The sequence below is a fragment of the Perognathus longimembris genome, chromosome 23, assembly GCF_023159225.1.
Source record: "Perognathus longimembris pacificus isolate PPM17 chromosome 23, ASM2315922v1, whole genome shotgun sequence".
In the NCBI taxonomy this organism is placed as follows: Eukaryota; Metazoa; Chordata; class Mammalia; order Rodentia; family Heteromyidae; genus Perognathus; species Perognathus longimembris.
Genome location: NC_063183.1, coordinates 17,783,877 through 17,809,988, shown reverse-complemented (window position 1 = coordinate 17,809,988; position 26,112 = coordinate 17,783,877). Strand labels below are relative to the sequence as shown.

The 26,112-nt window shown below is 47.6% G+C and overlaps 1 protein-coding gene across 1 annotated transcript in view; it reads left to right on the top strand.

Annotated features, from left to right (window-relative positions):
• Map2k1 (mitogen-activated protein kinase kinase 1) overlaps positions 1-26,112 on the top strand; it is a 67,979-nt gene that overhangs the window by 37,617 nt on the left and 4,250 nt on the right. The window contains exons 5-8 of the mRNA XM_048331889.1: positions 260-311; positions 18,993-19,117; positions 21,775-21,976; positions 23,791-23,855. Of these exons, the coding sequence (XP_048187846.1) occupies positions 260-311; positions 18,993-19,117; positions 21,775-21,976; positions 23,791-23,855 (444 nt within the window). The remainder of the gene's footprint in view (positions 1-259; positions 312-18,992; positions 19,118-21,774; positions 21,977-23,790; positions 23,856-26,112) is intronic.

Here is a 26,112-nt window from a genome sequence, read left to right as displayed (position 1 = left end):
TCTACTACTTGCACCATAGCTCTACTCTGGCTTTTTGGTGGTTAACTGGAGAGAAGAATCTCAGACTTTCCTGTATAAGATTCTGCACTCCATCCTCAGTCATTGGATATAACTGAGCCAACAAATAATGTGGGTGGGAGGAAAGAGAAAGCGAGGGGATGGAGGGAAGGAGACAGACAGGCATTATTTGTTGGTGTTGGGTGAGGTTGAGTATTTTTCTGAGTGCCCTTGTTACCCCATCTTGTTCTTTTTCCTGTAGGTAATAAAAGGCCTGACATACCTTAGAGAGAAGCACAAGATTATGCACAGAGGTAGGAAATGACTTGCTAGTTAAACAGTTTGTTTTGAATTTCAGCTGAAATTGAAGGTGATTGTGTCTTGTTTTGTCTTGTACTTTGAGATAAAAGCTATTTTCATTGCTTGAATTCTGGGATGGCTGATGCAGCAAGTCTCACCCGCCTTTTGGTCTTGATCAACTTATTTTCTCTTATGATCCTGTGCTGAGGATTAGGCCCTGGGTTTCTCCATCTAAGAGCTCTAAGTTGATTTTCTTCCAAAGACAGGACAATTGTCTTTCCTGGAATGGTGGGCTTTTCTCTCCTGCTTGCCTAGCGCTGATCTTTTTTGAAGGGTGTGGCTTTCTTCTTGGCTTTTCTTACTGAGGCTGTTCCCAGCAGGAGCTGCTCTGAGAGCCAGCTGCTACTCTGTAAGCCAGTTGTGTCTCTGGGCTGATGTCTTTGGCCTAGCCAAGAATGAGTGTTCCCATAGGACCTCTGCCTCTGCACAGTGTCTGTATGGGTGGATCTGGTCCAGCTGCTAAGCTCTTCAGACTTCCATCTGGAAGTCTCCAAAAGCCCTAGAGGAATTAGCCACAGGCACAGTTTGAGCAAGATATGAGTGAGTGGATGAGTCTGGAAACCTAGTTAAGGTTAGAGTATGAGTCTTCCTGTCTCTGTTTTTAGGCTTCCTTGCTACCAGTAAGTTCTATCTCTGATCTGATTGGAGTCTGATTAAATGTAAACTATATTTCTTCTCCATCCTCAAGGAAAAAGAGGTTTTTTAGCCTCTGCTTCAAATTTTTATTTTATTTCTTGTTGGTCCTGGGGCTTGAACTTGGCCTGGGCACTGTGCCTAAGCTCTTTTTGCTCAAGGCTAGCACTGTAGCCCAAACTGTGAGCCACAACTCCCACTTGTGGTTTTCTGGTGGTTACTTGGAGCTAAGTCTCACAGGGACTTTTAAACGGGCTTAAAAGTAGCTAGGATTATAGGCATGAGCCACCAGCACCTGGCTCCAAAAGCTCCAAATTTTTATTCTTATTTAATGATATTTATTTGCTGGCCTAGTGGTTACTTTGGTTAACCCTTTGTTATATAAAATCTCCTTCCAGGGGCTGGGAATACGGCCTAGTGGCAGAGTGCTTGCCTCATACATGAAGCCCTGGGTTCGATTCCTCAGCACCACATACATAGAAAAAGCCAGAAGTGGTGCTGTGGCTCAAGTGGCCGAGTGTTAGCCTTGACCAAAAAGAAGCCAGAGATAGTGCTCAGGCCCTGAGTCCCAAGCCCCAGGACTGGCCAAAAAAAATTTTTTTAAAGCCTGGTGGCGGTGGCTTAAGCCTATAATCCTAGCTGCTCAGGAGGCTGAGATCTGAGGATCATTGTTCAAAGCCAGCCAGAGCAGGAAAGTCTGTTAGACTCTTATCTCTAATTAACCACCAGAAAATTGGAAGTGGCACTGAGGCTCAAAGTAGTAGAACAATAGCATTGAGCAAAAGAGCTCAAGGACAGTGCCCAGACCCTGAGTTTAAGCCTTATGAACCCCTACCTTCCCCCACCCTCCAAAAAACAAAAGATAATTCAGAAAAAGCTTTGAGAATCACGTGTGTCACATGGGAAGACTTAGTCAATGTTAACCACTGCTAACAGACTGATTTATAGAGACTTTTTTGTGATTACAACTAGAAGAAACACCCTGACTTGGTTTAGGCTTCTTAAAAGTTTGACGGGTTACTGTTGGCTCACGCCTGTATTCCTAGGTACTCAGGAGGCTGAGATCTAAGGATTGTGATTAGAAGCCAGCCTGGGCAGGAAAACGAGTGAGACTCTCATCTCCAATTAATCACCAAGAAGCCAAAAGTGAAGCCATGCCTCAAGTGGTAGAGTGCTAACCTTGAACACAAATGCTCAGGGAGAGCCCAAAAACCCAAAACATACTCCTTAGAAGGGTGCTCAGAGAATCCTACATGAAGCTGGACCTGCAGACTGGTGGGAAAGCAGCCATGGCTGCTCCAGTCAGGAGGCTGGATCGAGACAGGAAAGCAGCTACCCTAACCCTGGCTGCTCTAGTTGCTGCTGCTGGGTCCAACGTCCTTTTTGGGCTCATCAGGGATGGGCTGTGGGCTCAATCACTCTCTGCCCCAGGATCAGTCACATAGATCCCCACACCTGTCATACGTGTATCAGGAGACCCCTCCTTTCCCACTCAGCGTTCTGGATGAGTTGGCACTTTGTTTTTAGATTGAGCATGCAGAGATGATACTTGGGGTTTTAAATGTCGAGAGCCAGGAACAGTGAGTGGTTCATACTTGTAACTGTAGTTACTTGGGAAATGAGGTCAGCCTGGGTTAAAAGTTCATGACACCCTTTCTAAACCAATCGGAGTGGTATATGCTTGTCAGTTCAGCTAGGCTGGATAATGAGATTCTGAGGATTATAGTTCCAGGCCAGCCCGGGCAGGAAATGGTCACTACTCCATCTCAACAGAAAAGGTTAAGCATGGTGATTCTTGCCCTCACTCCACTTCTGCAGGAAGCTTAAATATGGGGCTTGTAGTCTAGGCCAATTCAGGCAAAAAGTGAGATCCTATCTCAAACATTAATAGAGGCAAAAGGATTGGAGGCATGTCTAAAATGGTGGATATCTGCCTAACAAGCACTAAGCCTTGAGTCAGCCCCACCCCCCAAGACTGCCAAAACAATAATTATTAGGTTGAAAATGATTTCTGTACTAAGTAAAACTGATGTACAAGAAGAACTCATAGCACAAGTTGTTCTGTGGTTCTTTGTTTTTATAAAGCATTCACTACAAGATATTTCAAATCTAAGTTCTCATAGAGACACCTCAAAAAGGCACACAAGCCAAGTGCTGGTGGTTCATGCCTGCAACCTTAGCTATTTGGGAGGCTGAGACTGGGAGGACTGTAATTTGGGGCCAACCCAGGCAGAAAAGTCCAGGAAACTCAATCATTTGACTTAAACTTTTCTATTTAGGAATATGGTCAGTAATGCACTTACACATTTTTTTTTTTTTTTTAGTGAAAGAAAGTACATTAATGGTGTTTGCAGGGAGACCCAATGTTTTCAGGTGTCATGTGGGTCTGTCTTTTCCAGCTAAGTAGTGGTTACTTTTCTTTAGTTGGGAGAGCAGGTCCTGGGTCCTAGTGAGCTGATTGTACATGTGGCTACACGTACATGTCTAGTATGTTCACACCCAGTGGGAACCTGGAGCTTAGCAGCTTCTTACCTCATTCCTGAGAGTGACCTCTATCTGCCATCATGGAGCAAGAGCAGGAACAGGACTCTTAGAGTTACCACAGCCAGTGTTCCAGTGCCAAAGCTCTGGCCAGCCTCTCCGCATGCATCCGAGCTGTAGAACATAGTATTCTAGTTCCCCTGGGTGTCCCGAGGGAGAAGCCTGATGAGTATGGCTTGTGGGCTGCTAGCCAGGGGATGGGCATGAGGTCTCTGGCCCTTTTGATGGGGTCTAAGTTTCTTCTGATATGTCTGAGTGACATTCTGGTGTATAGTCATAGGCACGTCTGCATATATTCTCTACGTTACTCATCCCTTCCTCACAGTCTCTTGCTTTCCTCATCCAAGACACATAATTCCTATTTGTGAACAATGTGTAGGATACCTGCCAAGTGCCATGTACTGGATGAACCACTGCAGAGGCTGCAAAGGGCTCCCAGATGATTGTGTCTTTCAGGAGAGAGACTTCTGTAAACGATAGTAGAGTATGGTGGAACACAATCAATGTCAGTTTCATGCACAAATCATTGCCTGGCTTTTTTTGCTGTTGTTGTTTTGGTCATTCATGGGGCTTGGACTTAGGGCCCGGTGGTACTGTCCCTGAGCTCTTTTTTTTTTTTTTTTTTTTTTTTTTGCCAGTCCTGGGCCTTGGACTCAGGGCCTGAGCACTGTCCCTGGCTTCTTCCCGCTCAAGGCTAGCACTCTGCCACTTGAGCCACAGCGCCGCTTCTGGCCGTTTTCTGTATATGTGGTGCTGGGGAATCGAACCTAGGGCCTCGTGTATCCGAGGCAGGCACTCTTGCCACTAGGCCATATCCCCAGCCCCCCTGAGCTCTTTTGCTCAAGGCTATAGTGCTCTACCATTTTGAACCACACCTCTACTTCCCATTTTCTGGTGGCTAATTGGAAATAAGAGCCTCAGGAGGACTTTTCAGCGCAGGCTGGCTTTAACTGTGATCCTCAGATCTCAGCCTCCTGAATAGCTATGATTACAGGCATGAACGACCGGCCATGTGGCTTTGCCTGGCCAATTTTTAGGGAGAAACTGATGTTAAAGAATTCTTTGGTTTTGTCAGTACTCAAGATTACTTAATCAGAAAAGGAATTATGTTGGTGAGTCACCAGGAAGTTACAGTAAGACTGTGAGGGCAGGATGGAGATGAGTGACTATGATAAGCTTTTGACTCTGGGGTCTGTCTCTCTGTCTCTGTCTCTTGTCTGTCTCTGTCCCTCTGTCTGTCTGTCTCTCTCTCTCTTGTGACAGTTCTAGGCCTTGAACTTAGGGATGTCCCTTAGTTTTCTTTTTCTTTTTTTCTAGTCCTGGGGCTTGAACTCAGGGTCTGAGCACTGTCCCTAGCTTCCTTTTGCTCAAGGCTAACACTCTTACCACTTGAGCCACAGCACCATTTCCCACTTTGTTTATGTAGTACTGAGGAATCAAACCCAGGGCTTCATACATGCTAGGCAAGCACTCTACCTTACAGTAAGCCACATTACCAGCGCCTGCTGCCCCTCCCCCTCCTTAGCTTTTTTAGTGCTCTACCACTTGAGTCACAGTTCTACTTTCTGCTTTTTGGTAGTTAATTGGAAATAAGAATCTCATGGACTTTACTACCCAGGCTGGCTCCAAACCAAGATTCTCAGATCTAAGTCTCATGAGTAGCTGGGATTGTGAGTTTTGAGTCACTAGCACATGGCTTGGTTTTCTCTTTTTTGTGTGCTTCTCCCTCGCTACCCCCCCTCCCCAGATTATTTTCAGTGAGGACAGCATGGACCTCACTAACCCAGAAACATTTAGTCCTTATTTACCCTAGAAAAAACTCCCACAACTTTTCTTGTCTAGTAATTGACCTACTCATTGGTCTGCCTGGCTCTGCTGCCTGCCTGTCCACATCTGGACCAGTCTTTGCACTAGGGACTAGAATAGTCTGATGCACCAATCTGGGTTATATGTTCATCTCTGGTGGGATAGATGGAGTGTTTCATTGACACCCTTGCAGAAACACTTGATGAAAAACAAGGAGATTGTGTCAGGTGCCAGTGGCTCACACATATAATCCTAGCTACTTAGGAGGTTGAGAGCTGAGGATTACCATTCGAAGGCAGGCCAGACAGGAAAGTCTGTGAGCCTCTTATCTCTAATTAATCACCAAAAAAGCTGGAAATGGAGCTGTGGTTCAAATGACAGAGTGCCAACCTTGAGCAAAGAAGCTTAGGAACAGCACCTAGGCCTTGAGTGCAGGCCTCAGTACTGGCACCAAAAAAGAAGAGGGAGTAGATTACAAGAATGTGGGGAAAAAGAATGGATTCTGAATGTAAGCAAAAAAAGTAGAGGCTGGAAGTTTAGCTTAGTGATAGATTGCATGTTTAGCATGCATGAGACCTTGAGTTCGATCCCCAGTCCCCAAAGAGAACAAAAATGAAACATTTTCTATTGCACATATTGGGTCAACAAGCCAGAAAAAACAGTCTGCTAATGCAGAACAAAAACAACCAGGTTGTTTCAGCAGGGCTGGGAAAACTGGCCCACATACTACATCTGCCCTACTATTTAATTTATATGGTCTACAAACTAATGATTGTGATAAGTGACAGTTATGTGAAATTCAGATCTTAATATCTGTGAATGAAGGTTTGTTGAAACACAGCCAAGCTTATTCACTGAAGCTGTGCCATTGGCAAATTGGAACCATTGCTTGTGAGAAAAATGACTCAAAGACCAAAATATTTGCCCTCTAGGCCTTAACAGGAAAAGCTTCTTGACCTGAGAGAAAGAAAAATTCCTTCCTTGGGAGAAAACTAGAATTTAAGCAAACACCTCATTTTCTCATTTGTCAGTTTTAAGTTCCTCAGGGGGGACAGCTTTACCTCTGGGATGGATGACACAGTCAGGAGAGAGGACTGTTTTCCTTACCATGGACCTCTGAAAAGAATGAATTTATACAAAAATTTCTAGGTAATCTTTCTTTCCATTTCCCATGGCAAGTTCATAGGTCCAGTTGAAGCAAAGCTGAGCAAGTTGTTCAGCTCCAAGAGTTGCGGAGGAAGGAAAGGAGAAGAAAGCAACTCTGTTGCATGCCAGTAAAAGCAGTGATTCATGCTGCCAGTCTGCCACTTTTCTTACCCTTTCTAATTATCAAGGTCTTATTTTGATTAGGATCCTGAAGAAGCATGGCATGGTTGAGATTGATCCACAGTTCATACAGCTTAGCCTTGAAAATAATTTCTGTCTAGGAGTTGGTGGCTGATAAAGATCAGTGCATGCTAAGAACAGCTTTAAGTGATGCCTTAACTGGATTGTCTTTTCCTTCTATCAGATGGGACAGAGTATAACTCACCTGATATTTGTGCTTGATTTTTCATTAGTATCTTTGTTTTTGTAGCATGCTGAGAAGCATTGTGTGTGTGTGTGGTACTGGGGTTTGAATGCAGGCCTTATAGTCGCTAGGCAAATATTCTATCCCTGGACCACAGCCTATTTTAAGCTTCCTGCCATAGCTGGGATGACAGGCACACTGTGCCTAACTATCAATTGAGCTGGAGACTTAAAGACTTTTCTGCCTGCCTAGCCTAACCTGGAACTGTGATTCTCTCGATCTCAGCCTCTTCTGTAGCTAGGATTATAGGTATGAGCCACTTTGTTCAGCTGTTGGTTGAGAAGAGTTCTCTGATGTATGTCTGAGCTGACATTCTCATCTCAGCCTCCCAAGTAGGTAGAATAACAGAGTGAGCCATAAGTGCTCCAATTTCAGCCTAGGCTTCCTTTCCCCACCCCACCCCCCAGTTATGGGGCTTGAACTCAGGGCCTGGGTTCTGCCCCTGAGCTTTTTTGCTCAAAGCTAGTACTCTACCACTTGAGCCACAACACCACTTCCTGTCTAGCTTGGTTTTTTGGTGGTTAATTGGAGATGGAGTCTCATAGACTTACTGCCTAGGCTGGCTAAAAACCATGATCCTCTCAGATTTCAGCTTCCTGAGTAGCTAAGATTACAGGCATGAGACACTGGTACCCAGCATAGCCTAGGCTTTTGACAGAATTTAGACTGAGAACTCTGAGGGTAGAAGTTCCAACAGCTTGTATCTTGGAGCCATGTTGTTTGGAATGCACTGCAGGAGATACCCTGACTGCCTGGGGTAGAGTTAGGTAAAAGTGGACTTTCAGGTCAGAGTGCAATTTCAAGCCCCTGTGGACTCTTCAGGAGAGTGTTCAGTTCCAATGAGTGCCGAGATTCTTCAAAGAGAAAGGGGGTAGAATTTCAATTGCTGAGTTTCTATCACTACATTTAGATGTGATAGTCAAGATAGTCAGTGATAGTCAAGATCTGCTTTGTTCAAATTTGTGTTTTGTCTTTGGGTCTTAATGAGCTTCTGTAGTAGATTCTCACACAGTGACTTTCTAAGTGACTTCTCCTGGCTCTGCCTGTCAGTGCTTTCCTGGCATTGTACAAGGCTTCCCTGAGCAGAAGGCTAGGATGGCTCCTGCTATGTCCATAGAGGTTTCTGTCCCGAGCAGAGCCCCTGTCTGTGTGTGCAGGGGTATATCACCTCCTTGAACTGGAGCAATTTGCCCATGGTATCCAGTCCTTTGCTCCCAACCCTCGAGTCTCTAGTCTGGGCCACCCAAAATGAAGGGACAGCAGTTTTATAGGGAGAGGGGAATTCTTGCCCCTGCCTAGACTTGCCCTGCTTTGTAGCTAGAGAGAGAGTGGCTGATTACAGCTACAGTCCTATGTGCTGGTCTCTTATTAGAAATGGGGGTTTCATTCTCTCTAGAATTACCTCATTTGCTAAACCCATATGATCGATTATAGCTCTTGATAGTTTGTCTCAGTTCCTCATGAGAAGTAGACAGGGAAGGGAAGGGAAGGGCAGGATGTTGGAAGAAGGAGAGTGCTTTTGTGGACTTCATTAGGAAGTGTGGTAAAGAATGTGGTACTGTGTATGTGCGTGCGTGCGTGCGTGCGTGCGTGCGTGTGTGTGTGTGTGTCCGTCCGTCCCCATCCGTCTGTGTGTTTCAGTGTTTCTGTCTGCCCGTCCCGGGGCTTGGAAACAGGGTCTAGGTACTGTCCCTGGGCTTATTTGCACAAGACTAGTGCTCTCCCATTTGAGCCATAGCTCCATTTCTGGCTGATAAAAGTCAAACACATTTCTGCCTGGTCTATCTTTGGTTGGTGATCCTTAGATCTCAGCCCCCTGAGTAGCAAGGATTATAGGTGTGAGCCACTGGTGTCTGGCTAAGATGGCGATATTTGAGGTGGGCTTGGGTGCACATGTGGCAGAAGGACACACCAGTTGTGAAAGCAGATGTACCCTAGAGCCATTCAAGTTGTCTCTAGCAGAGTGTCCTCCCTGAGGGCCACAGGCTGGAATTTAAAGTTCTGGTGGGAAAGTTTCCCCACTGTGGGGGACTGGGGTTCATCATAGTTCGGGGAGCACAGGAACATTGAGAGGAACTGGTGATCTGTAAGTCTGGAGATCTGGACAGGGGAGCGAGGTCACCTGCTGCCCCATGCATGGTCCAGTAAGACAGAAAGTGGGTCTGAGTTACAGGACAGCAGGGGACATGTGGGAGAGAAATGGTCATTTTTTTCTGGGCAAGTTCTGGAGAGCATAAGGCCAGTAGTACTAGGAGGATAGAGAGGGGAAAACAATGGCTGACTTGCTGGCTTGTGCACGGCCTGGGGACCAGGGGTATAGGGGAAGGGGCCTGAGGCTCAGTGGTCCCTGGATAGCTGTATCTTGGTCCTCAGTCAATGGAAGCCTGGGCTAGGACTGCCACTCTCCTTAGAGGATCTTGTCCTAGGAGTTCCAAAAGAGCTGTATTTTTTTTTTTTGGGGGGGGGGGGTCTTGTCTTTGTACTGGTATTAAGGCTTGAACTTAAGGGCTTTGTTTTCTTGCTCATAGCTGTGCTTTATCACTTGAGCCATTCCTCCAGTCCAGCTTTTTGTTTTGATGATTAATTGGAGATGGATTCTCTTGGACTTTTGTGCTTTGGCTGGCTTCAAACCATGATCCTCAGATATCAGCCTCCCGAGTAGTAGTTAGGATCACAGGTGTGAGCCATTGGCTCCAGTTCAGGAGAGCAGGTGTGATTTAAAGTCTTGTTGCCTGGTGATGAAACGAAAGGTAGATTTTATTAAGCACTCCCCAAAGCAAGGTGGAGCCCCACGTCCCCATAGAGTCACAGCAGTAGTCTAGTGGCGCTTCTTAGCTCCAGGGTGGGAACTAGCATAAGGCTTGTTAGCATCAAATTAATTAGAGACAAATATAGTAGCAATTTCGTTTTCCATTTGAACACAACACATTTCAAGCTTTCTTGGAGGTAGATGCTTATTGTCCTTGGTGCCTGTGCACATTGCAGTCACTAGCAGACACTGAATCCCCAGGGGGCTGCTCCCCACCAAGGGACTGCAGAACGGATGACGTGTCTCTTCTTTCGTATTCTGGCTGCAGGGGAGCCTCATGGAATGGAATGTTGCTCTGCTGTTGGCTCCTTGGTGGATTTTGTGTGTATGCGCCAGGTACTGGGGCTTCTTGCACTCAGGGCTTGTGCTTGGCTTTCTCACTCTAGGCTAGTGCTCTACCACTTGAGCCCCACCTGGACCTGTCAGCTGGTTGTCAACCACGATCCTCATATGTCAGCCTCCTGAGTAGCTAGGATTACCGCCATGAGCCACTGGTCCCCATGGATCATGGCAGTTTTCATCTTTTGAGTATTCCCAGCCCTCCATCTTATCCTCTTTTCTTCCTGCTGGGGATTCAGTTTGGGGCCTCACAATTGCCTAGCAAGTGCTCTACCACTAAACTGCACTCACCCTGGTCGGGCTGCCCTATGGCCAGGACTTGTGTCTCTGATTCTCGGTCTTCCCCTGGAGCCCTTGGCAGAATGTCTCCCCACAAAGCACTGTGTGTGGAAGGGAGACAAGGCTTGCCCATGACATGAGCCTGACACCTGCCCTAAACTAGGTAGCCACTCTCAACTGAGCATGTCTTTTAGGGGCCTATCCCCATTCAGGCTAGCAGTGACAGGTGAGTGGCCTTCTCACCTCTTGTCTCTACTTGCTGTGGATTGTGCTGAGTTGGGAGCCAGGCACAGTGATCCCTGGCTTTGAGGAGCCTGGGTCACCACACCAACAGTGAGCTCCCTGGGCACCCTCCCCACTACTGTTTAAAACAGACAGACTGTCAGGTGCCAGTGGCAGTGGCATTGTAATCCTAGCTACTCAGGAGGCTCAGATCTGAGGATCACTGTTCAAAGCTAACCTGGACAGAAAGGTCCATGAGACTTTTATCTCCAGTGATCCACCAAAAAGCCAGAAGTGGGGCTGTGGTTCAAATGGTAGAGTACCAGCCTTGAGTGAAAAAGCTAAAGGGACAGAGCCTAGGCCTTGAGTTCAAGCCCCAGTACTGGCACTAAGTAAATAAATAAATAGAACATGCTTACATGCAGTGCTGTACCCTTTTCCTAACCCTTCTTCCTGCTGAGCGAAATTAGCCTCCAGCAGGCCAGTGCAGACATTAAGCTAATTTTCCTTCCTGAGCAGCACTTGGTAAGTGCCCAGGTTAGCTGACACAGTTTTCCTGGCAGCAGGTGGGTGATTGGCTTTGCCATAGATTGGCCTTTTTTCTCTTCTCTTCTGAGCTAACCTACATAGACTCCCTAGTGCAGGTTTCTTTTAGTGGGAAGTTTATTCTTCTGTTTTATTTGGTTGACACGGGCTGGCCTGGTACTTCAGATCCTCCTGCCTCAGCTAGATTACAGATGTGTACCACCACACCCAGCTGAAAGGTTTACTTTTTTATCTTTGGCAAAGAGCTTCATTATGGAACCTCAATCTCCATTTCTGTGAAATGGGACTGCTCTGCCTTATGTTATTAGAGATGAACGATCAGAGATCAAGGGTCAGCAAGCTTTTCTCTTACTGCCCTTCTTCCTTTTCCTTTCCTTCCCTTCCCTTATTACACCTCCTCCCTCTACCGTGTCTCTTCCCTCCCCTCCCCTCTGCGGATAACTCCTGTACATTTGCTCTGGCTTTCCATTACATCTGTCTCAAATTCCAGAGTATTTCTTAAAGTGTAGTGTGCTAAATCCCGACCAAATCCTGAGCTCGTGTTACATCATCTCTAGCCAGGTGTCAGGGTTTGTGGGCCGGGAGGATGGGGATGAGCAGGGGGCGCATGAGAGTGGACAATAGAGGCCTTTCTAAACCAGAGAATCTTGGAGGGAAGGGAAAAAACTCAGCGTGCAGGTGCTGGCCTTGGTTGTAGAGATCTTGAGAGAGGAATAATTGCTTGTCAGAGCCTGCCAAGTGTGTTCCTCCAGGCTCCCAGTCTGAACTCAGCTGCTCCTCAGAGGGAGGTAGAAGCAGCCTTTAGTTCCTGCTGTTTGCTGGGCTCTTGCAGTTCGGCCTGTCAAGGAGGAAAGTTGGCTGACACTGAAGAAGAAGCATCTAATAACATACAACTGGATTTCCAGGATTTCAGCCTGTCCTAGGCCACATCTGCTTACTGCTTCCTTCCCGCCAAAGCACGACTCGGTAATGGCTGTGCTGAGCCTTGGGCTCCAGTGAACTCTCTTCTCTAGGCCATGACTATCTGGGTAGAGGAATGCTTCTACCCTGAGCCTCGGTTTTTCTCATCTGAGTGCAGTGTTCATGCTGCTCACAACACACTGTTACTATGAGACTTAGTAGCTGCCCCACAAACCAGAGCTGCTGGGCACGCCTGCCATCCCATCTCTGTCTCTAGTCTCCACGCTGGAGAAGGGGCAGGAGGAGAACACTCAGGAGAAAGGAAGTGTGGATTTGAAAAAGAGGTTACATGGGCTGGGGATATGGCCTAGTGGCAAGAGTGTTTGCCTTGTATACATGAAGCCCTGGGTTCCATTCCCTAGCACCATATATACAGAAAATGGCCAGAAGTGGCGCTGTGGCTCAAGTGGCAGAGTGCTAGCCTTGAGCAAAAAGAAACCAGGGACAGTGCTCAGGCCCTGAGTCCAAGGCCCAGGACTGGCAAAAGAAAAAAGAAAAAGAGGTTACAGGTAATAGCTAATTGCAGGGTTAGGGATTTTCACTTAACTTCAATTATCTTTGCTGTTTAATGACCTCTCTGAGGCCCAGGATAGCTAGAGGTGATGCTGTATAGGCTGTAGATTCACTTTTTCTCTTCTGTCACTCCATCTTCAGGGAGAGGTTCTTTAGGCTCTGCTTGGGACACAAGGAAGAGGATGTTTGAAAACCTGAAATTACCATTAAGAAAAAAATCTCATTTGGGGTTGGGAGTGTAGCCTTTGCCTAGAATGTGTGAGTCTCTAGATTTGAGTCCCAACAATGCAGTAAACTTCATTTGCCCCTTTCTTAGTTAAAAACCCTTGCTTATCCAAGATCATCTTACTTTGTTGGGGCGGAGCCTGTCTGGCCTCGTTGTGCTGCTATGTGGGCCCTTGGCCATTCCTCTACCTCTTCCTGTGCCATGCCTGTCCTCTGCCCTTCTCTTCCTTTATACCTCCCTGTCTCATTCTGACTTAGGGGATTCAGATATTTTTTTTCTTTATGTTTTTGAGGCCCTGGCTGGTCTCAAACTCATGGTTTTTTACTTAGCCTTCCTATAGTGCTTGGATTAGAAGTTTGTGCCACTCTGCTCAGCTGGGTGCAGCTTCTTGGAATCTCAACAAAATGAGCCAGGCACCAGTGGCTCATGCTTGTAATCCTGCTACTCAGGAGACTGAGATCTAAAGATCACAGTTTGAAGCCAGCCTGAGTGGCAAGTTTGTGAAACTCTTGTCTGTAGTTAATCACCAAAAAGCTGGAAGTGGAGCTTTGGCTCAAGAGGTAGGTCCTAGACTTGAGAAAAAAAAAAATCTCAGAGACAGTGCTCTAGGCCCTAAATTCAAGCCCCAAGATGAAAACAAAACAAACTAACCTAAACAAGATGAATGTACCCAGACATAGAGGGAACCCTTGGAACCGCTGTGCTCTTTGGTCTCTACCTGCTGGCCTTGTCAGGCATGTGTGCTGCCATCAGGAGAGCAGCGCTGGCCTGGATCTGTGGAAGGACTGACACACACCTCCTTTGTGTTCTCACTGTCACATGTGTGCACATGTTCTTGTTATTTGTTAAGTTCCATCTCTCCTGATGGAGACAGCCTTGAGGACAGGGGCTGGGACTGTTGGCTCATTGGGCAGGGAAGGTACTTATAGAAGTATTTGGGGGGAATAAACAGCCCTCTGAATTATTTTATCCAAACTTCTTGTTTTAGGAGAGTAGAAAAATGTGCACATGTTAACTTCAAAGTAAATGCTCTTGGAAAAATTTATAAGATGGAACTGTGGTTATTTCTGGGGCAGAAAATACCAGAGGAAAAAATACTTTTCTATGTTTAGTTTTTTATTGCATTTCTTTGTTCTTGGGCTTTTTATTGGTGTGTGTGTGTGTGTGTACTTGTGTACGTGTGTGTACGTGTGTGTGTACGTGTACGTGTGTACCTGGGGCTTGAACTTAGGGCCTGGGTTCTGTCCCTGAGCTTTTTTTGTTCAAAGCTAGCATTCTACCACTTGAGCCACAACTCCACTTCCAGTTGGTTTTTGGTAGTTAATTGGAGGTAGTCTCAGAGTCTTTCCACCTGGGCTGGCTTAAAACCATGATCATCAGATCTCAGCCTCCTGAGCAGCTAGGATTACAGATATGAGTCACTGGTGACCCCCCCCCCTTTTTTTTTTTGGCCAGTCCTGGGCCTTGGACTCAGGGCCTGAACACGGTCCCTGGCTTCTTTTTGCTCAAGGCTAGCACTCTGCCACTTGAGCCGCAGCGCCACTTCTGGCCGTTTTCTGTATATGTGGTGCTGGGGAATCGAACCCAGGGCCTCATGTATATGAGGCAAGCTCTCTTGCCACTAGGCCATATCCCCAGCCCCCCCCCCCTTTTTTAAACACATGCTAGATAAGTACTCTGTCACTGAGGGACATCCAGCCCCTCTCCTTGTTCCCTGCTGTGGAAGCCTTTGGGTTGGTACAGAGAATAGGTGGTTTGGCTCATCGGGCATCATATCTTATAGCTCCCAGGGAAGCTTGTCAGCCAGGATACCTACAGGACTGGATGCCTTCTCCAGCACGCAGCCTTGCTCTTGATCTAGAAGGATCAGAATGTGTGAACTGGGAGAGTCCTTAGGACATAAAGATGGCCAAGGCCTGGCATGTGACCCACTTTCCAAAGTTCTGCCAGGACAGTATGGGAAAAAGGCCAGATAAGTCTCCTTGGACTCCAGGAGCCAGATCGTAGTGCATGCTGGAAGTGGGGCCCAGAAGAAGACACTAGAAGTGGAGGAAGGGAGAGGGCATTTCAGAGGCATGGCCTAGCTAGCATGAGATAAGGTGAGGAGGCCAGACTAGCTCTGGGGTGGTTAGAGGCCCGCCAACCTGAACTGGATGGGGAGACACCTTGGGGATGACTTGAAGGGGTGAGGAAGGAACATAGAGGGTTTGGGGGAGTTCTGGAGGAGACAGGACTAGTAGTGGCTCTGTGCCGGGCCTTCCTGCTCTGGTTGCCCTGAGACTGGAACAATGAGTGTAGGAGTAGTTGACCTCTAGCTAGCTCAGGTGCTGATGGTGAGCAGGAGATGGTTGTCTTTGCTAGAAGTTTGAGAGAGAGAGAGAGAGAGAGAGAGTGTGTGTGTGTGTGTGTGTGTGTGTGTGTGTGTGTGTGTGTGTGTGTGTGACACGAACCAGTCATAGGGCTTGAACTTGGGGCCTGGGTACTGTCCCTCAGCTTTTTTTGTTCAAGGCTACCTAGCACCTTACCGCGTGAGCTTTGTGGTAGTTTTATTGGAGATAGTCTTGGCTGGGAATGTGGCCTAGTGGTAGAATGCTTGCCTAGCGTTCATGAAGCCCTGGGTTTGATTCCTCAGTATCATATAAACAGAAAAAGCTGGAAGTGGTGCTATGGCTCAGTAGGTAGCGTGCTAGCCTTGAGCAAAAAGAAGCCAGGGACAGTGCTCAGGTCCTGAGTTCAAGCCCCAGGATTGGCCAAAAAAAAAAAAAAGTTTCACACACACATCCCTGTCTGGGCTGGCTTTGAACCTTGATCCTCAGCCTCCTGAGTAGCTAAGTGTGAGCCACTGGCACCAGGCTTGGATATGGTGGGTTTTTGAGGGTGAGACGGGATGGAGAGAATTTCTGGCCACCAGCTCCACTAGTGATTAAGTGCAGGATCTCCTTGCCAGGCCCTGCAGGTCACTGGGGAAGGGGTTGGTGCAGTGCATCAGGCTCCCAGTACCTGAGTGGTCCCTCAGGCTGTTCCGCTTTCTCCAAGCCCACAGATCTCTGTGTACTCCCAGGCAAAGCTGTCCTTTGGTGGGTGAGGGAATCTGGAGCTGGAGAACAGCGTTATGTAAGCTCCAGCAAGGCGGCGTGCTTGCCATGTGAATAGCAATCAGACCCCAGACAGCCTGAGGCAGTACAGCAGGAAGCAGCAGCCTCAGCCCCCAGAGGAGAGGAGCAGGCATCCAGCAAGGGAGGCCCCTGCTCAGAGGGAGAGCCTCCCCCCAGACTGCTGACTCTGGAGGGCGACCTCGAGGACCTTGTTCTTTGTATCATTCATGCAGCATGCCTTGTGAATGCCACACTCCATTGGCTTAGCCCTAGCCTGTGTCCTATGGGCACACCACAGCCCAGAGAAATGGAGTGGTGTGTTCAAGGTTGCATCAGAGCATGTGGCAGGGCCAGGACTTGTGCACAGGCCTCCTATGCACTGCCTGTAGCCAGTGCTTTCTTCTATTTTCTTTCTTTTTCTTTTTTGCGTCCTGGGATTTGGACTCAAGGCCTGAGCACTGTCTCTGGCTTCCTTTTGCTCAAGGCTAGCACTCCACCACTTGAGCCACAATGCCACTTCCGGCCTTTTCTATATATGTGGTGCTGAGGAATCGAACCCAGGGCTTTATGCATACGAGGTGAGCACTCTACTGCTAAGCCCTACTCCCAGCCCCCTATTTTCTATTTTCTTTTTTCATGTTACTATAAAGATGATGGGGCTGGGAATATGGCCTAGTGGCAAGAGTGCTAGCCTTGAGCAAAATGAAGCCAGGGACAGTGCTCAGGCCCTGAGTTCAAGGCCCAGGACTGGCCAAAAAAAAAAAAAAAAGGTGATGTACAGAGGGGTTACAGTTACATGAGTCAAGTAAAGAGTACATTTCTTTTTGGACAGTGTTACCCTTGACCTTGCTCTTTCTCAGTTTTTCCTTCCCATCCCTACTCTGGCTTTTTTGTTGTTGGGATTTATCATCAGTTGGCTTTTTATTTTATTTTCCTTTTATTTATTTATATTTATTTGTGCCAGCTTTTTTGCTCAAGGCTGGTGCTCTACCACTTAAGCCATAGCTTCACTTCGCTTTCTTTTTCTTTTTGTTTTTGCCAGTCTTGGGGCTTGAACTCAGGGCCTGAGCACTGTCCCTGGCTTCTTTTTGCTCAAAGCTAGCACTCTACCACTTGAGCCACAGCGCCACTTCTGGCCTTTTCTATATTGGTGGTGCTGAGGAATCGAACCTAGAGCTTCATGTATACGAGGCAAGCACTCTTGCCACTAGGCCATATTCCCAGCCCCACTCCAGTTTTCTGGTAGTTAATTGGAGATAAGAGTTTCACGGACTCTCCTGCCCAGACTGGCTTGAACTGGGATCCTCATATCTCAGCATTCCAGTAGCTAAGATTACAGGTGTGGGCCTCTGGTGCTCATCTGGAATCTTTTTTTTTTTTTTTTTTTTTTTTGTTCTGAGCCTTGGACTCAGGGCCTGAGCACTGTCCCTGGCTTCTCTTTGCTCAAGACTAGCACTCTGCCACTTGAGCCACAGCGCCACTTCTGGCCGTTTTCTGTATATGTGGTGCTGGGGAATCGAACCCAGGGCTTCAAGTATACAAGGCAAGCGCTCTTGCCACTAGGCCATATCCCCAGACCCTTTTTTTTTTTAATTAATTAAATTTTGTTGACAAGGTGTTGTACAAAAGGGGTACAGCTACATAATAAGGCAGTGTTGTGATATCTTACACCCTCGTTTTTCATTCCCTTCCCTAGATCAGATAGGCATATATACAATATCCAGTGTACCAAAATCATATACAGTAACCACGTAGGGTACACCAAAGGGAATTCACCTAGAACTTTAAATGTAACATCAACAATAGAATCCTCCTGTGTCCTTCTCTTGGAGTTGTTTTTGCTTATCCTCGTCTTATATGATCATGCATACATAGCTGTTGAGCTATAGTGAGCCACTGATAGGTCTGTTCTAGACCTTTTTATGTTTAGTAGTTGTTTGGTTTTAGATACATAATGTAAGGTCGCTGACCCAAACCTGTGGAAATACCATTTGGAAAGAAGTTTGTTGTTTTGCAGACCTGGTCTCTACTGTTCCCCCCCGCACCCCCCAACAGTCATATATCAAGGAGGCCATCCTGGCTTCTTTTTGCTCAAGGCTAGCACTCTACCACTAGAGCCACAGTGCCACTTCTGGCCGTTTTCTATATATGTGGTGCTGGGGAATTGAACCTAGGGCTTCATGTATAGGAGGAAAGCACTCTTGCCATTAGGCCATATTCCCAGTCCCTGGAATCTATTTTTGAATAAATAAATGTGTTCATATGAAGGAGGATTGATGGGAAAATAATAAAACATTAATAGTGACTATGGTAAACAGGAATTGTGAGTAGCTTTCATGTTTCAGCTCTTTTAGATGTCCTATAGATGTTCTGGCTCAGGTTCTCGCCTCTCCTTGAGTGAGCCTCCTTGCTTGCTGGTGTGCTTACCAAGTCCTGGTCCAAGGGCCCCGCCAAGAACCAGCCTGGTTTTCCATCTAGCTGTTGACTCTTCAGATAGCTGTGCAGCAGAGGAGAGGGCAGGAGCAAAAACTCGTGGAGGCTCAAAGGGCCTATGGCCTGATATTAGATATAGAAACTGGATGAGGATGATCGTGGGGATCATGGTTCTGGGATTAGGGCACTGCCCTGACCCCCAGGAGCAGCAGCTTGCAGGTTCTAGTAAGGGGCTGTGTGCGTGAGTTCAATGAAAGAAAATCGAGAGTGAGCTCTTCCCTGTGCTCTGATCTTGATGCAACGATAGATGGTAGGAATTCCTGCCATTTGCCCATCTTTGATCTGCCACCTCACTTTTCTCCCTCTGTGATGCACTGGCTTGCTGGGGTACGTGAAACAATAGACAGGGAAATCTTGACTGGTTAGGATCACGCCTTCCGGTGGGTTGTCTGGCTGAGTCTGCATCCTCAGTGTTGAAAACGATTGGCTGGTTAATCTGCTTCCCTGGTAGCTGGTCATCGCCTCCACCCTCAGAGGCTGAGCAAGGGAGGGCATGTGGCCTTGGCCAGTGTTTGCTGCATCTAGTGGAGGGTAGGGTACTAGGTTGGTGCTCCCCTCTCCAGCCTGCCCAAGTCCCTCATTTTCTGTTTCTCTTTCCTGCAGATGTCAAGCCCTCTAACATCCTGGTCAATTCCCGTGGGGAGATCAAGCTCTGTGACTTTGGGGTCAGTGGGCAGCTCATTGACTCCATGGCCAACTCCTTCGTGGGCACAAGGTCCTATATGTCGGTATGAACAACAGGCTCCATTCTTCCTGCTTTCGGGTGGGGCAGGGGCAGGAGCCAAATGTTGGGCTGGGTGATGAGTAGGGGTCATCAGGAAATGAGGGATAAGCACAGTGGCCTTCCTGAAGAGTCCAAATCAGATGGGGGGAAAGCCTTGGCCTCTCATTGGCCTGAGTGCACACTGGTTCCAAACTCACTGAAGAGATAGCACTAGCCCAGTTCCAAAGCTTGGCTGCCATTCTGAAGAGTCTTGTTCCTCCTACCTTCTGGACAGCTTTTCCTTACTGCCTTCAGACCCACAAGCTCCATGTTCCCAGACATGCCCCCAAACTACTCTCTGCCCGGGCATTATCCCTTAGATTTTTTGCTCAAGGCTGGTGCTTTACCACTTGAGCCAGAGCTCTACTTCTGGCTTGTTGCTGGTTAATTGGAGGTAAGTCTCCTGGACTTTCCTGCTTAGGCTGGCTTCAAACCTTCATCCTCAGACCTCAGCCTCCTGAGTAGCTAAAACGTACAGGTAGGAGCCACTGGCACCCAGCCGGAAATTCCACTTTAGCCCCCAGTCCCTTCTCACTGCCCTTTCACACCCCCCGCGGCCCCTATCTCCTGTGTGGAGTTGTTTCTTTCTCCTTCCTCCCAGCATGTCTCCCACCTAGTCCTGACTGCAGCATACCTGGTCCCCATCTGGAGGAACTTCCCTCTCGTTCCCGGCTCTGCTGGCTCCCCTGCCACCAGAGTGCCACTGGCTTAGCCGCCCCCCGGCCCATGCCACAGCAGTATTCTGGTCTTTTCCCTCCCCACACGGAGCTGTTTGGGGGCAGACCCAGGGCTGTAGGAGTCTCCTTGGGGACTGGCCTGAAGTCTGGCACATGGAGGGGTTGAGGGAATGCCTGGTGAGTGGGTGATGTAGGGTTGACAGAACAGGTAGGTACACAGACATTTTGTTGAGTGGGAGTAGAAGAATGGGAGGAGGGGGCATGGGGAGTATGGCAGTGGGACAATAAAAGAGGCTAAATTGACTGCTGGTCTTCACACAGGTGCAGGCTCATGTTTTGGGACAGGCTTGAAGGCTGTCCTCAGGTGTCCTTATTTGATCCCTGCAGTTGTGCCCATTTCAGAGGGAGGGAAGCTAGATCCTCAGAGGCTGTGACCTCCCTGTATGACTTTGCTGAGCCAGGATAGGAAGCTAGCCCCCCGGCCCCTGTACAGGGGCTCATGCACATATCCTCATTCACTCCAGTGGGAGGACTCTCCCCTCTCCTTCCTTGCTATCCCTCCCTCCTTCTTCCTTAGATGACTAACAACTGAGCTGCTGGCCGCTCAAGTTCCACATCAATAAGCAGCTCTGTGACTTGCTGATCCAAAGTTTAGTGGTTGGGTTTTTATGGTTATGTGGTCAGTTTCAAAATAGTGCAGAGTTAAGAGTTAGTGAAAAATCCTATGAGAGAATTTGAAGTCTAAATCAATGTACCATGGTCAGAATAAAGATCCCCCCCCCCCCCCCCATTCTGGGGCTTGAACTCAGGGCCTGGGCACTGTTCCTGAACTTATTTGTACTCAAGGCTAGCATTCTACCACTTGAGCCACAGCACCAATTGTGGCTTTTTCTGAGTAGTTTATTGGAGATAAGAGTCTCATGGAAGCCAGTGCTGGTGACTCAAGCAGCTGTAATCCTAGCTACTCTGGAGGCTGAGATCTGATGTAGGCAGCAAAGTCTGTGAGACTTAACGCCCAGAAAACTGGCAGTGGTGCTATGGCTCAGGTGGTAGAACGCTAACCTTGAGCAATAAATCTTGGGAACTGTACCCAGGCCCTGAATTCAAGCCCCATGACTGACAAAAAACAGGGACTTTTCTGCCCAGGCTGGCTTTGAACCACGATCCTCAAATCTCAGCCTTCTGAGTAACTAGGATTACAGGTGTAAGCTAGCGAGTGGTTCCTGGCTTGAAGATTAAAAAAAAAAAAAAAAGATTCTTGCATACATGTGCTCCTTGAAATAATGTTCAGTAAAAATAGTGCTTTTGTATAACTACCCAAGTGCCATATAAGCTTTTGTTCTCTGACTCATCAGTTCATCTCTGTGTAGCACTGTGCAACATGTTTTTCTTTTGATTTGACCCCTTCACTAACACTAGTACATGGTTGGGTGTTTTGTTATGTCACTATTGACATTCTTACCGTCAGCAGCAGCCCCATTTTATCCACGAGGCTCAGGAGTCTATAACTTTGGAAGTCTCTGTGGGGACTCGTTCTCTGAGTCTTTAGATCCCAGCTCCTTCCTTCCCACTGTATGACCTCATCTTCACCCACCTTACCACCTCATATTTCAGACTCACGTGACAAGATGAGCCTCTCGTGATGGGCCCAAGCCAGGCTGCCCTGCATGTGCAGGCCAGGGGTCAGGGGCCAGGCCAGGCAAAGCCAAGAACTGCAGCCTGAAGTGGCAGGCAAAGCCTAGCCATTTAGATGCTGTCAGTTCAGGGTAGGGCATAGGGGTGAGGGGTAGAGCAGCGATGAGGGCAAAAACACAGGGCTAAGCTTATCTTGGTAAACATGGCATTTGGGGGCAAATGGGAGGCGAGATGTGAGCTGCCCAGACAAAGAACCGAAGATGACCCACGCAAGAACCTATAACTGTGTCTGTGTCTGTTTCCCTTGTAGCCAGAGAGACTGCAGGGGACTCACTACTCCGTGCAGTCGGACATCTGGAGCATGGGACTGTCTCTGGTGGAAATGGCTGTCGGGAGGTATCCCATCCCTCCTCCAGATGCCAAGGAGCTGGAGCTGATGTTTGGGTGCCAGGTGGAGGGAGACACAGATGAGACCCCACCGAGGCCAAGGACCCCAGGGAGGCCCCTCAGCTGTGAGTGCACACTGGGGGGGGGGGCTCTTCCTACCAGGGTTTCTGACATTCTTTCTGTCTCTGGGTGCCAGGTCCCTCCCACTTCTGCTAGGAGTGAGCAGGGGCGTGAGGGTAGTGGGGGAAGTGCTGTTATCACCACCAATGTCCCCCATTCCTTGAGTGCCTCCTGACTTGTAGGGGCTGTGATTGCCCTTCATATTCATCATTTTTTTAAGTCATGTTTTTGGGTTGATAGCTTTGTTGGCTGAGGGGCTTGAACTCAGTGCCTGGGCACTGTCCCTGAGCTTTTATTTTGAACAAGGTTAGCACTCTACCACTTTGAGCCACAGCAACACTTCTGGTTAATTGGAGACAAGAGTCTCACAGACTTAACTGCCCAGTGAGGTTTCTAACCCTGATCCTCAGATATCAGCTCTTGAATAGCTGGATTATAGGCATGAGCCACCAGCGCCAGCTATGATTTTTTTTTTTAATTGAGGTGAAAGACACATTTTACCTGGGCACTGGTACCACATACCTGTAATCCTAGCTACTCAGGAGGCTGAAATCTGAGGACCAGAGTTTGAAGTCAGCCCAGGCAGGAAAGTTTGCAAGATTCCTATCTCCAATAAACTACCAAAAAGCTGGAAGTGGAGGCTGGGAATGTGCATAGTGGTAAGAGTGCTTGCTTTGCATGCACGAAGCCCTGAGCTCAGTTCCTCAGTACTACGTAAACAAAAAAGCTGAAAATGGCACTATGGCTCAAATGGTAGAGTGCTAGCCTTGAGCAAAGAAGTTTAGGGACAGTGCCCAGGCCCTGAGTGCAAGCTGCAAGACGGGCCAAAAAAAAAAAAAAATGCTAGAAATGGAGCTGTGGCTCAACTGGTAGAACCCTAGACTTGGCGTTGGTGACTCATCCCTGTAATTTTAGCTACTCAAGAGGCTGAGATGTAAAGATCACAGTTCAAACATCCATGATGAGGAAAGTTCATGAGGATCTTATCTCCAATTACCAAAAAGCCAGGAGAGGAGCTGTGGCTCAAATGGTAGAGTGCTCGCCTTGAGCTAATGAGCTCAGAGACAATGCCCAGGCCTAGAGTTCAAGTCACACAACCTACTAAAATAAAATTGGCGCTCTTCTAAAGATGAGGTGACTGAGGCATAGAGCACTTAACTTTTCCACCTGACTACCAAGACCATGGCCCTCTGCAGCCCTGCCTGCCTCTCTGTGTGTGGATACTGTAAGGTAACTGGGTTGTCAGGGAGCATTCTGGCCCAGCCATCTTCTTTGTATGGAGTTCTACTGTGAAGTTCCCCTGTGTCCAGGGAGAGCTGGTCTTGTTGCTGATGAAGGCCACACGGGCGCATGTGAGAGCAGCAGTGGTACTGGCTGGTAGTGGACCATGGGAGGGCTGTCCTTGACTCTGGGGTAGAAAAGTGCAGAGATTGAAAACTAAGTTCTGCCGTTGGGAGGAAGCTCAGTGGTAGAGCACTTGCCTCAAAGGCATGATGCTCTGGGCTCAATCCCTTACATATACCACCTGAGTCCTTCGTTACCTCAGTTCCTCTTTTCAGTACAAGGAAGGGAGATGGGCAGAGGGAATCACCATTTACCTCTACTTAACAAAACACAGTACTCTCTCAGTGGTCATCTGATTTCCTCTACATCCCAAGCCTAGGATGTGGCAGAGCCCTGATTTGTACCTTGAGTGCTTTAATCCTGGTTGGTCTTGTGTTCAGCTTCTCTGTGGTTATTTATTCTTCATGTGTGATTCCTTGCTTCATGCTAACAAAGTGACCTGAGAAGTGTTTTTGTTCCTTTTTAAAATTTGTAGCGTATGGAATGGACAGCCGACCTCCTATGGCAATATTTGAGTTGTTGGACTACATAGTCAATGAGGTAAGTACTACCATGTTTCCTTAACCTGGGATTTATTTGGTCCTCTTAAGGAAACGTCTACTGGGGCTGGGAATGTGGCTTAGTGATAGAGTGTTTGCCTAGCATGCATGAATCCTTGGGTTCGATTCCTTAGTACCACATAAACAGAAAAAGCCAGAAGTGGTGCTGTGGCTCAAGTGGTAGAGTGCTAGCCTTGAGTACAGAGAGGCTCAGGGACAGATCAAGCCCCGGGACCCGCAAAAAAACAAAAATCAAAAAACACCCTGTGATTTGACAGTACATATAATCAGTTCTACTAACCAAAATTTTATTTGAAATTTTACTTTTGTACAAATTGAATTACATAATGCTTGAAATGCTTACACATCACTTTATAAACAAAATACATGGCACAATTTGTTTATACTGTAAAACATGTAAAATGCCTTCAGCAATTCGAGAATAACGATAGTCACTATTGAAAAAAAATTCTTATGAGTCAGGTGTCAGTGCTTTACGCCTGTAATCCTGGCTACTCGGGAGGCTGAATTCTGAGGATTTTGATTCAAAGCCAGTCCTAACTGAAAAGTCTGAGACTCTCATCTCCAATCAACTAGCAAAAAGCCTGGCTGAACATATGGTTCAAGCAGTAGAGTGCCAGCTGTGAGCAAGAGAGCTGAGAGAGAGCACAGAGCCTCTGAGTTCAAGCCTTAGAACTGGCAAAAGGAAGGAAGACACAAAGGGAAGGAAGGAAGGAAGGAAAGAAAAGAGAGGAAGGCAAAGGAGAGAATAGGGAAGAGAGGGGAAACCTGTAAGCCAAGTGTAGTGGCTCATCCACTATCCCAGCACCTGGGGTACTGAGACAGGAAGACTGAGAATTCTAGCCTGTAGGAGCTGTGTATTGAAACCCTGTCTAAAAAGGCAGGGTGGTGCCCCCCTGCAATCCCAGTGACTCTGGAGGCTAAGGCTGGAAGATCCACAGCAACGCCCCCCCTCCCCCCAAGAAAAAGGTCAGTGGTCAAATTGAGCAGGAAACTTGAGTCGTTCCCACAGTGTGGTCTCCAGGATGCCTGCTCAGGTGTGCATCATGCTTTTGCAATTGAGTGGCTAGCTTAGAGACTGCAGGAGCTCCTTCCCCAGAACTTCCATGTGCCTTTGCTCACCAAGCTTGCTAGTGCACCTGCTGTGTGCTGAGTGCTGGGGCTAGGAGCAAGAATGAGGCGGGGCAGAGACCAAAGCGGGAAAAGGGAATCCATCAGTGCATGTGGGAACTAGTGTAGGGTTCCGGCTTGTGTGTTAAAAACTATGGGGGAAAAAAAAGTGCAGAGGGCTGGGAATGTGGCTTAGTGGTGGAGAGCTTGCCTAGCATGCAGGAAGCCCTGGGTTTGATTCCTCAGTACCACATAAACAGAAAAAACTGGAGATGGTACTGTGGCTCAAGTGGTAGAGCTCTAGCCTTGAACATAGAGAAGCTCAGGGACAGAGCCCAGGCCCTGAGTTCAAGCCCCAGACCTGGCCAAAAAAAAGGAGTGCAGAAACAGGTAAGGGACATTGTTTCATTACAGATAGTGTGAAAGAGGCAAATTATGATTAAAAATTTCTTGCACTGGGTGCTGGTGGCTCACACTTGTAATCTTAGCTACTCAGGAGACAGATCTGAGGATTACAGTTTGAAGCCAGCCTGGACCGGAAAGTCTGTGAAACTAATCTCTGATTAACCAACAGAAAGCCAGAAGTAGAGAACTGTGACTCAAGTGGTAGCAAAATAACCTTGAGTTAAAAACAAACAAACAACTAAAGGACAGTGACTAAGCCTTAGTTCAAATCCCAGTACTGACACACACACACACACACCACCACCACCACCCCAACACCCCCCCCCCCCCCCCCCCGCCCGAGCCAGTAACTTTCTGTTTGAAGGGTGGCAAGTTTGGGAGGCATGTGGGTGTTGGTTACGGTGTCAGAATGAGTTACCTGTTACACTTTTTTTTTTTCCATTCAACAAAGTTTGAATGCAATGCATCTTTTTATTTTTATCCAATCTTGGGGCTTGAACTCAGGGCCTGGCCTGGGCACTGTCCCTGAGCTTCTTTTGCTCAATGCTAGCAGTCTACCATTTGAGCCACAGCACCACCTCCTGATTAGTATTGAGTAATCGAGCCCACAGCTTCATGCATGCTAGGCAAGCATGCCGCTTAGCCACATTCCCAGCCCCTGAATATGGTGCATCTTGAAACCTATTTTTGTTTTCAAGAAGCTGGGTACTGGTGGTTCATGC